The following is a 12,473-nucleotide window of genomic DNA, read 5'->3' on the forward strand; positions in this document are numbered from 1 at the left end:
GCAATTTTAACTTTTGATGTTTTTCTTTAACAAATTTTAACTTTAGATATTTTTATTTGTATGATACATCTTCTCGACCGAACGTTAGACCAAAACACTATACGAGAGTGGTGGAACATCAACCGAAAATGTTCCAATTACTGAATGACGATGTCAAACTATATATCATTCCGATATGCTCTAAGCAATATAACTCTACTACTTGTATTATTTGGTAAAAATATGTACAAAATAACTAATCCTATTATTATTTGGTATCACTTCGTATGCTCTAATAAGCAATATCCATAACTTTACTACTTGTATTATTATTTGGTAAAAATTAATATACAAAATAATAACTATAACTACTCCTTTTATTATTTGGTAAAATATACAAATAAAGAAAAAAATTGAAGTTGATGCTCGATCCAAAAAAGCTTCCCAATTGGCCCTCCATTTTCCCAATAAGTACCCCCTTCACACACTTCATTTTATTCACACCCTCCCATTGTCAAACTTTTATCTCCTTCTCTATTTCCACTTCAAAAATGGAGCTCACTCTTGCATCCCACATTCTAATCCTAATCTTAACAGCATTGTTGACCGTGGTCAATGCTCGTATACCGGGCGTCTACATGGGTGGCTCGTGGGAATCGGCTCACGCCACCTTTTACGGCGGCAGTGATGCCTCTGGCACCATGGGTGCGTCTCTATTCACACCCCCCTTACCTCTCAAATATCCTTATTTTGTTTCATAAAAATATTTGCAAAAAAGTGTACTCACGTTGATTTGCACTTATACATAGTAAAATATTACTTAATTTTCTTATATTAATATTTCCCCTTACATGATTAAATAGTCAAAAGTCAAAACAAATTAACAACTTTTGGTATGTTTCGATTTAGGTTGTGTACAAATAAACTTTAATTGTTTTAAATGGTCTTTTATTCTTTTTGGGTCATATTTTTCAGGTGGGGCATGCGGGTACGGTAACTTATACAGCCAAGGTTATGGTGTAAACACTGCAGCGTTAAGCACGGCGTTATTTAACAACGGGCTGAGTTGTGGGGCTTGTTTTGAGATCAAATGTACGGACGACCCTGAATGGTGTCTCCCGGGCAACCCATCTATTTTCATAACCGCCACCAACTTTTGCCCGCCAAATTTCGCTCAGCCTAGCGACAATGGCGGGTGGTGTAACCCACCTCGCCCACATTTCGATCTCGCCATGCCCATGTTTCTTAAGTTCGCTAAATATCGAGCCGGGATTGTTCCGGTTACGTACCGAAGGTTAGTTCTCTTGTAACTCTTATTAGTCCACTCAATTTGACCTTTTGCTAAAAGCATTTCATTTTTCATTTGAATAACAACTGTTATTTGTTATTATTATTATATTTTAAACTATTAATATTAAATATAAATTAATATGTATGTATCTTTTAAATAAATGATGTTGAAGTTTATAAGCACTATAAATAGATAAAGGAACTTGATTCAATAGAAAGCTATTACTTTTTTGTCTAAAGAATTGTGTTTATTGACGTTATTAATATATATATATATATATATATATATATATATATATATATATATATATATATATATATATATATATATATATATATATATATATATATATTATATATATATATATATATTTTCTTTTTCTTTTTCTTTTTTTGGTAAGCAAGTAAACCCTCGAACGAGAATATTGGCTATCCCATAGAAGGTAAAACCTCGGGTAATCAAGCCCCCCTAGCGCGAGACCTGAAACCGGGTGAATTGCGCATTATGCGCACCCTCTAGTCACACTTCCTTGTTGAACAATTTGGCATAGCCAGAAATTGAACCCGGGTGGTGTGCTTCATTGGGCAACTCGGTGGCCACTCAGTCAAGCCTGAATGGTTAACGTGTTAATTTGACCTGATCTATCTTAACGTGTTATATTTTATATATTTTGTTGAAATAAAAAATGACAAATTGTATCATTCAGGGTGCCATGCCGCAAACAAGGAGGGGTAAGGTTCACTATAAACGGTTTTCGCTACTTCAACTTGATTTTGATCAGCAATGTTGCGGGTGCGGGTGATGTGACACAAGCATGCGTCAAAGGTTCTAATACCGAATGGATGCCACTTAGCCGAAACTGGGGGCAAAACTGGCAATCAAACGCAGTGTTGCTCGGACAATCACTTTCGTTTCGGGTTAAGGGTAGTGACGGTCGTACTTCTACCTCGAACAACATTGTACCTTCGAATTGGCAGTTTGGACAAACTTTTACCGGGAAAAATTTCCGGGTTTAGAATTTGAATTCGATATGATTTACGGGTTAACTTATATCTATTTTTATAATGGTACAACATTTCTTTTACAATTAAGGGAAAACAGAATATTAGGAGAGTGCTTTCTTGTTGACTTTTTGACTATTAAGAAGTGCTTTATCCATTGTAACGAAAGCTGAAGTGGCAATGCCTCATAGTAGGGGCCCGCAGCTTTTATCTTCTCTATATAGATTTAATAAAATACATTTTATTTTATAAGAGCTTGTGTGTAATCTATACTTGTTACAGGTTTCTATTTTCTACATGTATATGTTAAATGTGGTATTAGTAAACCAAGTATTGTATGTGAAATGTGTATCTATAATTGTATGTATCTTATGTATAGTTTACATTTAAGACTGCTATAATTAAGTATTAAAAAAAATACACGTTTCATATCATAAAATTTACACTTTGTAACCTTTTTGTGTAGTCTTAACAACGTAGTCATTCTTCGATCCGTTTTTTCTTGTGTATAAACAAGAAAAACAGCATATACACGAGCAAAAAACTCATTAGAACAAAATTTTCGAGAATGTAGTACATTTCATAGAACAAAATTCTTACTATAAAGTATTGTGGGGAAAATGTATATGATTACGACAAATGATCATAACTAACTAATAAATAGATACTAATGTAATGTAATGTTTAATAACAAAAACAACTTTGATAGATAGTGAATGGGACTCTATCCATTTATATATAGTCTTCACAGTTTGAAAGCTTAAACAATTTCTATTTAAAGCACCAATCCAAACTCCAAAGTTGTAGACTTGTAGTAACAACCAAATTCTTTTTTAAGTCGTCTTCTAATAACCAGAAATACTCAAACATGAAACATTCAATTCAGAAGAAAACAACACACACACACACACACACACACACACACACACATATACATTGAGGATCAATGGGGAAGTAACCAATCGGGGGGAAGCGGGGGGAAGCAAAAATAAAAAAAATTCGTTTTTTGAAAAAACTTTGTTCACGAACATTATAGATTGGATGAAAATAAGAACATTTAGAAAAGACACTTCGTGATGAATGTTATTATTTTGGCGGAAAAACGATCGACAAAAATAACATTCAAGATAATATTGTTCGTGAAGAATGTTAACGTTTTTTTTCCATGTTTTGTGAAGTAAAATTTAGCCCGATTTAGAGTTTAGGGTTTAGGGTTTAGGGTTTGGTGTTTTGGGTTTATTCCATAAACCCAAAACACCAAACCCTAAACTCTAAACCCTAAACCCTAAACTCTAAACCGTTCGTGTTAAATCCTAAATCTAAACCCTAAATCTAAACCCTAAACCCTAAATTTATAAACCCTAATATCTAAACCCTATAAACCCTAATATCTAAACCCTAATGTCTAAAACCTCAACATACGCTCGAAAAACACGATAATTGTTATATATTACTTCTTCGAGCGTTTTCCCGCCAAAATAATAACATTCATCACGAAGTGTCTTTTCTAAATGTTCTTATTTTCATCCAATCTATAATGTTCGTGAACAAAGTTTTTTCAAAAAACGAAGAAAAAAAAATTTGCTTCCCCCCGCTTCCCTCCGAATGGTTACTTCCCTCTTGATCCTACCAATATATATATATATATATATATATATATATATATATATATATATATATATATATATATATATATATATATATATATATATATATATATATATATATATATGCGTATTTTATGACGAATCATATCCCAATATAGCCAGTGTTGGAGTCATGAAGATGTCTGATTCAAACTTCAGTAGCATATCTTGAATGACCTTAAAAAATATCAGATAACGATTAAAAGACATTTCGGTTATGTCAAATATCCAAGTAAAATAACTTCCCTACACGAATTTTTAAGTGAATGAGATTGGTCTAATGGTTATCTTATTATCATGAAAACGACAATTGTTACCATAGGCAACCTAAAAAAACCCTTATTCATTACCCATTAAAACACTTTTCAATGAGGGTGATACATTTAAACCATAAAAAGAGTTGATGAAAACTGACAGCATTTAAGTTTCTCTTGGTATACATAAGGAGCTTCACATGGACCTTTTATGTGCAATATTGAAATGTGCTTCACATTTTTATTTAAAAAAGGCTAAAGGTAAGCAAACACAAACAAGTTTTGCCCTTTTCTTCTCAAAGTACTTGCACCAACATTAATTTATTAATGCAATCATAAAAATCAACATCTAAACAACTGATTACATCAAGGAAAGGGTGCTTACCATCCAACCTTTTGTAGTGTATAATGAATAATTTAATAACAATGACAAAAATAAAAATAAGAAAAATTAAAAGTTTATAATATATGATAATGTATACACTGGTTTAAATCTATGGATCTGCAAGAGTCATCCAAATCAGATAAGTTATACTACTAAGAATGTACCAATTGGAAAAACAGATAATATAAAAAAAAGTCAAGGAATGGGGTAGCATGCAGAGGTGTCAAGATGGTCACATGTAGAATGGAAGATATGATTATGGGGCAACTAGTGTACAATAATGTGTACTGATTTATTCAGAAATAAGGTAACTGCCAACAGAGATCCATTCTTCAGGGATTTACAATTTGATCCTCTTTTTCTCAATCATTCAAACAAATCTTTTATTCTCTGTTTTATAATCACCACAATTTGACCACAACAAATACAGCCATTAATTAACCGTACCAAGATGGCATAGTACTTGAGATCCTTATATAAGGTTCAAACCTCACTATCTTTGGTTGGTGGTCGGAAACAATCACAGAATAATCCAGTTAGACCGTGTAAATCTGAGTAAAAATATTGAGTCTGGTCTCATCGGGTAGCTTGAACAATGAAAACTTTATCTTCATCTTTAGTCGTTTACTCATGTAAATACAGTTATAAATCAAACACCAAAAACATGAGCTTAATGATAGTGGCTATAAATAACATAAACGTCGCGAAGACTAGCTTTCTTTCTACACAACCATACTTGATTACTTGTTAAAAAGATGACATGTCAGTAGACTATTACTATTAATCATGTTAACTTTGATGGATTTTTTGGTTAACATGGTTAAAAGTTGTAAGGTTTTCCCTGTTTCGGTTACCCGGAAAGGGCGAGTAATCCGACCACATACTCTACTATACGCAGCTCATCAGGAATACTCACTGGTTGTTTCCAACCCTTCTCTGGCCACTCCAATATTCGAACCTAAGACTTCTTGCAAGAATGTCAGGGGCCTAACCGGATGGTTAAAATGGTTAAGTCAAGTTTTTTTAAGTTTTGATGCTTTTGTTTGCCCAAAATAAGTTGGTTATAGGGCACCAGACCTGGCAAACAAGACCCAAAGCTTAAAAAATGGATTGATTGGGTTTACTTGAAGACCCAAATGGGTCCAAGCAAATAATATTAAAAATTACTCCAAGACCCAAATGGGTCCAACTACATTATAGAAAATTACTTAAGGACCCCTTAAGGACCCAAATGGGTCCAAATGGGTTTAATTCAAAAGATTTGATTTCAGAGTACGAGTTCAAGGCGCGTTATTCGACGCGAGTTTTCGACACTTGGTTTCGACGCCCGTTTTCGGCACGCGTTTTTAGCGCCCAGTTTTCGGCCCCCATTTTCGGCCCCCGTTTTTGGACCCCGTTTTCGACGCCTAGTTTCAGCGCCCGTTTTTGGAACCCGTTTTCAACGCCCGTTTTCGGCGCGCGTTTTCGGCGGGCTTTATCGGCGGGCTTTTTCGGCCTCCGGTTTTCGGCCCCTATATTCGGAACCCGGTTTCGGCGCCCTGTTTCAGCTCCCCCGGTTACGGACCCCCTTTTTCGGAACTCGTTTTCGACGCCCGGTTTCGGCACCCGTTTTCGGCATGCGTTTTCAGCCTCCGGTTTCGGGACCCGGTTTCGGCACCCTGTTTCAGTGCCCAGTTTCGGCCCCCGGTTTCGGGCCCCCGTTTTCGGCGCCCGGTTTCGGGGCGTGTTTTCGGCGCGCGTTTTCGGCCCCCGGTTTCGGCGCCCGGTTCCCGTGCCCGGTTTCGGCCCCCGTTTTCGGCCCCCGTTTTCGACACCCGTTTTCGGCCCCCGTTTTTGGACCCTGATTTCGGCGCCTGGTTTCGGCAGCCCGGTTTCGGCCCCCGGTTTTCGGCCCCTGTTTCGGCACCCTGTTTCGGCGCCCATTTTCGGCACCCGTTTTCAGCGCGCGGTTTCAGGCACCCAGTTTCGGCGCCCGGTTTCGGACCCCGTTTTCGGCTCCCGGTTTCAGCGCGCCTGTTTCGGCGCCCGGTTTCAGCCTGCGATTTTGGCGCGTTTTTCGACCTGTGATTTCGGCGCGTTTTTCGACCTGCAATTTTGGCGCTTTTTCGGCCTGCGATTTCGGCGCTTTTTCGACGCCGTTCTTTACGTGTGTTTTCGACGTGCCTTTTTCAAGGCGCGTTTTCGACGAGTGTTTTCGTTGCAAAAACGAGGTCAAAAAAATACATAAAAAACGGGGTCCTAAAAAGGCGTGTGTTCGGAAGAGACACATTAAGAATAATTTTACTAGCCCGACCCAACCGACCCGGGTCTTGACCCAACCCGACCCGGGTCTCGACCCAACCTGTTCGACCCATTTTAATTCTGACCCGTTTCGACCCATGACCCGTTTCGACCCAAACCCATTTGATCTTTGACCCAACCCGACCTATATCGACCCGTTTGCCAGGTATTATAGCAAACAAAAATTCAATCATCTTTTTGTGCAGTCAAACAAGTAAAATTGTTCAAACTGTTCAATATACAATAAAACATGACAAGATTAAAGGCTGCAACTTTTACAGACAAAGATGTCCAAACAAAATGTCATGGGGAATAACATTTTGTTTCTCATATATAATTTCAACTTGCAGATCCACATCTTTACTTACTACCTAACCAAGATCCAGATTCATATTTTCGGTACCAATTAGAACAAGGACTCACCATTAAAATCTAGTCATACAATCAATTGTTTAATTAGATGTTTAAGTAAGCACCAGATTAGCATGCAGCAGTCTGAGTTTTACAACACATGTTAATTTTGACAACTAACTTATGTGCGATTAACATAACTTAATTTGGACGCTGACCATCCCTTCTACGTTTAAGTGACTTATTAGCCTTCAATTGCTGGATTAAACAATCTATAACCTCCTTTAAATTAGCTTTTCTACCCTCCTTAAAGTTCCAAAGCTCGGATACTACGTATCTACCACTTGGGTTATACTCGTTTAATTCCATTAATGCGTTGACTACAGCATTGCATGCTTCCTCACCCCATTGACTTTTTAATTCTCTTAAATGGCTGTCATCTTCGTCTACTATTTCCTACATATTGATAAGATATTGTTAGTCCAAGAATGTATATACGTATTTTAGGTATTTAAAGATGATATTAAAACTTTAAAAAATACATTTTTATTAAAGATGGGATCTTAGCAAGGGTGTGCTTGAATGTATCTTAGGGTTAATACTCAAGTTTAACATTGTCGGGATTTTAGAGGTAGCAAGATAGGCGGGTCAAGTGGTATGGCAACGGGTCTGGTTGGTTGGTCATTCTTTATGTCCAATTTCAGATAGTGTTCATTGATAACTTAGTTAATTCTGATGTATATATATAATTATAATGTATAACAAAATTAATATCACGATACTGATCAGATCTTCAAATAAATAAATTTAAAAAATTATTTGCGATAAAACAACAGCTCAAATCGTCCATTCATAAGAAAATGGGCTGACTTGTTTATACTACTACACAAGGAGAACAAATCATCCCTTTGGCCCACGAGATCCAAACTTTTTTATATTTGGCACATCAGATCACCTAAGTAAACGAGTTCAAATTCTCGTTTCCGGATCTTTGTGGGCCCCGGGAGTATATAACAATGGCAACAATAGGGATGAAAGAAAGATACCTGCAATTTGCCATCTTTAACGGCTTGCTTAAAAGGATGCCAATTTGGATTATTAACCTTATCTTGCCACATCGAGCTTAACTCGACTGATCTCAATTCCCAATCTTGAGCTGAGAATTTACGCATGCACACATCTTGAAACGGTTTCTGAGCAACCTCTCCCATCCTTTTCAATCCAATAACGCTAGTCACATCCAAAATATGTGGCAAAACCTTGATGAGAAAAAAAAAATACATAAATTTCATCACGTCGCATTAATTGAAGATGAAGTTTGTCAAACTCCGTATATTAGAGATGGAAAATTTGTAGGCAGAGTGGTTAAATGGGTTGGCTAACAGATCAAAATGAGTTGAATTCATAATTGGGTTGAAATGAGTCAGGTTAACTGCTTACTACTTTTGTCCAATATTTTTAACTTGTATATATATAGCTAGTGTGCCATTTATTAACCTTCATGTGGCTTGATGGCTTTCTTAAGTTGTTACAATTTATGAAGTCACGAGTTCGAGGTTTCGTATGTTCGGATAAAGAAGGAAGATTGAAAAAGACACACGACGGAGAAGAGTCGGTCAGGACTTTAAAAAGTCGATTCGGTTGAGTCGGGGTCGAGACAGACGTTGACCAACATTGACTTTTTAAATATAAATATTTCAAACATAAATATTTTGAAATAAAAAACTTACAAATAGGAATATGTGGTGTTAGTATTTATACAATAATAAATAGGTTTTTTATAATGTTTTCTTTAATTTCAGTTTATGTATTAATTTATCTTTAAAGGATACTATGTAAGTTGGTGTTTTCCAGCTAAATATTAAATGGGCTTGGGATTTTCATTTACGAATAGTCAACTTTTAAACGTCTTTGACCAAACTTTTGACAGTTGCCCGACTTATTAAACGTTTTTCTTCGAATTGGGACGGGCTAGTCATCAACCGCCACATCGGCCGCTATTTGATTCATCGAATAAAATGACCTCCGACTTTTACATTCAAAATTAAAGCCACATGACCTATTTGACCTATTTAAGTCATCTTTTCTTACCAGTTGGACCTATTAAGGGATGAAATGTAACCTGGACCCCTCCATTCATATTGATATGTATATATGAGTCAAATTTCGCCATTGTAGTTTACATACCAAACGCATGAAGAAAAAGAAAACTCACGTGTATTAGTTCCTTACGAGCAGCTTGTAGCTCGTTATTACTCATGTGTTCTCTAAGTATAAGCGTTTGATTTAAGACGTCCATATCATGCAATTCTTCTTCTTTTTCGGTCAATCTATCCTTTAAACCATTGATATGCACAGTCATACTATAATCACTATCATAAGGATTTTGAGCTATCTGCATTAACAAATTGCCAAACCAACATACACAAATATCAATAAATCATAAATGATAATCATAGCATAAGCTCATTATAGTTCAAAACTATTTATAATAACTTTTAATATTAAAAAAATAAAAAAAATTCAACCTTTTCCTTCTCTAAGTAGAAATTTGTGCGCTCGTTATCGAGTTGTGACTCCCTCTTCCCCAGTTCATTAGCTCTTTGCTCGAGTTCTTTTCGTTGATACGCAACTTCCTCTTTTAACTTTTCACTTTCTTGAACAAGTAAATGCATGCTATTTAATTGACTCTCTAATTCAGTCTTTAACTTTGCATTTTGGAGTCCAATCACTTGCATTTTTCTCATTTCTGAAATACTAATTAAACTATATTAGAATTAAAAAACATAAACACAAATAGCTCATATCTAACACACATACGTACATATAGACATTCAATACATATAAAGATAAATTAGTTAGTCAAGATCATAAGAAAAAACATGATTTTGAATTCTGTGAGCAAACTGCATTTCCCCCAATTATAATTATAATTATAATTATAATATAATAATATAATTATAATTTATTTATATCAGAAACATAAACATAAATAGCTCATTTTGGAGCCAATCACTTGCATCTTTCTCATTTCAGTAGTACTATAAAACAATATTAGAAACATAAACATGAATAGCTCATATATAACACACATAGGTAAATAAACACACACTAGTTACACACAAAGATAAATTATTCAATTAAAAGTCATTAAAAACGTGCATTTGGGTTCTTTTAAGTTTTAACAACTACATTTCCCCCAAATATAATAAATTCTGCAAATTAGTCCCTAAAATCAATAAAAGGAAAACAATTAGGGCACATCACATATGCATGAAGTTCAAGTTCAATTTCATCAAATTGAACCACGAAATTGGAGGAAATCAAATGACGATAAAAATAAAGATAATAACTTTCTGAAAATCAAAGAAGAATACCTTCAGAAAAAGAATAATTCATGCGATCTTTTTCAGCAATCATGGAATTAAGGCGGGAAGAAAGATCAAGATTATGGCGTTCGATTTCCCATAATCTTTGATTCTTCATGTCCACTTCTCTTGCTAGACTTACTGCCAACCCACGAGCCTTTCGGAGCTCCGACACCATTTTATGTTCCTCCATTTTTCTATTTTTTATTTTTAGATGAGCTCACAAAGTAAGGGGAAAGGTCCTTTCCCCTTGATTGAATAGTAGACGGTGACAAGACTTTTGTCAAAAGAAAGTCAATAACAAGCTAAGTCCTTTGACTTTCAATTTTTTTAATTTAGTCACCAATTATTTTTAGAATTGACCAAAAAAAAAAATGACACACACATATATCTATATCTATAGTTAATATTAAAATGCTATAAAGATGACATCATAAATAGTTATTTTCGTTTATTAAAAAAATTAAAAGAAAATAGAAAAAAAATCTAACCCACTTGGATGACATCATTGTAACGACCCGACTTTTTCGACTTGCATTCGTATATGTGTAATTTATATTATGTGCGTATATATTTCTGTCATCTTGAATATTTTCTGAGCTTACGACACATTTAGAAATAATTCGCGATATTTCAGAAACGCGTACTTACTTGAATGGCCTACTTTAATCTAATTCTGAATGGATTCGACCGTTAGCGTCACTAGCCGGAAGGACTTAGATATTTGGATGACTTACAATTTGATTTAATAATAATTGAAATATTATTATTATTTTCATTTATTATTTATTTGTGATAATCAATTAATTAATTATTATTTTAATAGAATTTAATTAATTACTTGTGCACACTGGCTCACTACTTGGACTTAGCATTTTATTTGGACTACAAGTATTATTTATTTCATGGTCCAACCTAAATTAATTACTGGATTAGATGGAACATGACTAACCCATTAAAATTAAGCCTTTTAAGCATAAAGCAACCCACCAACCATAAAGTAAAAGTTGTCACTACATGTGTACTAGATTCCCAACATTCTTGTCTATTCACCAACACCAAAAACCCTCTCCCCTCTATAAAACCCACGGCCTAAATCATCATCATCACCATCTTCATCATTTTTCAAGTTTTAAATTTTTCTTTAAGGAAGTTTAAGCTCTAGTTTCATTCCTTTTCAATTTCTTGAAAAGCTTGTAAGTTTTCTTGCTTTTTCATGCTTATCTTCACTTTATTTATTACTTTTTGATTTCATATTCATCAGCATCCAAGATCTAAGTTTTCTAGCTTATGATCTCATGAATCTTTGTTAGATCTAAGCTTTCTAGCTTATGGTCTCATGAATCTTGTTAGATCTAAGCTTTGTAGCTTATGGTTTCATGTATTTTGTTTAGATCTAAGCTTTATAGCTTATGATCTCATAAATCTTTGTTAGATCTAAGTTTGTTTTGCTTATGGTCACTTAAAACATGAATATCTAAGCTTCTAGCTTAAAGATTCATGACAAACTTGTTATCATTTTGAAAATGGAAGAAAGATGCAATCTTTAGCACCTTAGTTGCAAAAGGTTGTAGCTTTCATCTACTTGAACATAAAGCTTGAGTCTTTATCATCTAAATGTGATAAAGAAGCAAAATTGAACATAAAGCTTGAGTCTTTATCATCAAAATGTGATAAAGAAGCAAACTTGAACATAAGGCTTGAGTCTTTATCATCAACATGTGATAAAGGAGCAAACTTGAACATAAAGCTTGAGTTTTTATCATCTAAATATGATAAAGGAGCAAACTTTTGTAAACTTAGAAGCTTGAAACACTAAGAAGGTTGAAGCTTTTCTACTCCTACGTAGTAAAGATACAATCTTGTTGAACGTGAAAACTTTGATTACTATAAAGGTTGAAGCTTTACTACTTCCATG

The 12,473-nt window shown here is 34.8% G+C and overlaps 2 protein-coding genes across 3 annotated transcripts; one reads left to right on the top strand and one right to left on the bottom strand.

Moving 5' to 3' along the window:
* Positions 1-561: 561 nt before the first annotated feature.
* On the top strand, positions 562-2,373 carry LOC139893542 (expansin-A9-like). The gene is made up of 3 exons (XM_071876713.1): positions 562-684; positions 955-1,273; positions 1,977-2,373. The coding sequence occupies exons 1-3, from the start codon at positions 618-620 to the stop codon at positions 2,284-2,286; spliced, it is 696 nt and encodes a 231-aa protein (XP_071732814.1). The 5' UTR covers positions 562-617; the 3' UTR covers positions 2,287-2,373.
* Positions 2,374-4,003: 1,630 nt separating this feature from the next.
* Positions 4,004-10,746, bottom strand: LOC139893543 (factor of DNA methylation 2-like). 2 transcript variants are annotated; one of them, XM_071876715.1, is made up of 5 exons: positions 10,565-10,746; positions 9,716-9,936; positions 9,403-9,582; positions 8,234-8,446; positions 4,004-4,094 (listed from the first exon to the last, which is right to left on the bottom strand). In XM_071876715.1, exons 1-5 carry the CDS (start codon positions 10,731-10,733, stop codon positions 4,011-4,013), a joined length of 867 nt encoding a protein of 288 aa, XP_071732816.1. In that variant the 5' UTR covers positions 10,734-10,746; the 3' UTR covers positions 4,004-4,010. The 2 variants fall into 2 exon arrangements, with proteins under 2 accessions (XP_071732816.1, XP_071732815.1); XM_071876714.1 differs by lacking the exon at positions 4,004-4,094 and adding an exon at positions 7,168-7,643.
* Positions 10,747-12,473: the final 1,727 nt, after the last annotated feature.

The sequence above is a fragment of the Rutidosis leptorrhynchoides genome, chromosome 2 (genome assembly GCF_046630445.1).
Source record: "Rutidosis leptorrhynchoides isolate AG116_Rl617_1_P2 chromosome 2, CSIRO_AGI_Rlap_v1, whole genome shotgun sequence".
Classification (NCBI taxonomy): domain Eukaryota; kingdom Viridiplantae; phylum Streptophyta; class Magnoliopsida; order Asterales; family Asteraceae; genus Rutidosis; species Rutidosis leptorrhynchoides.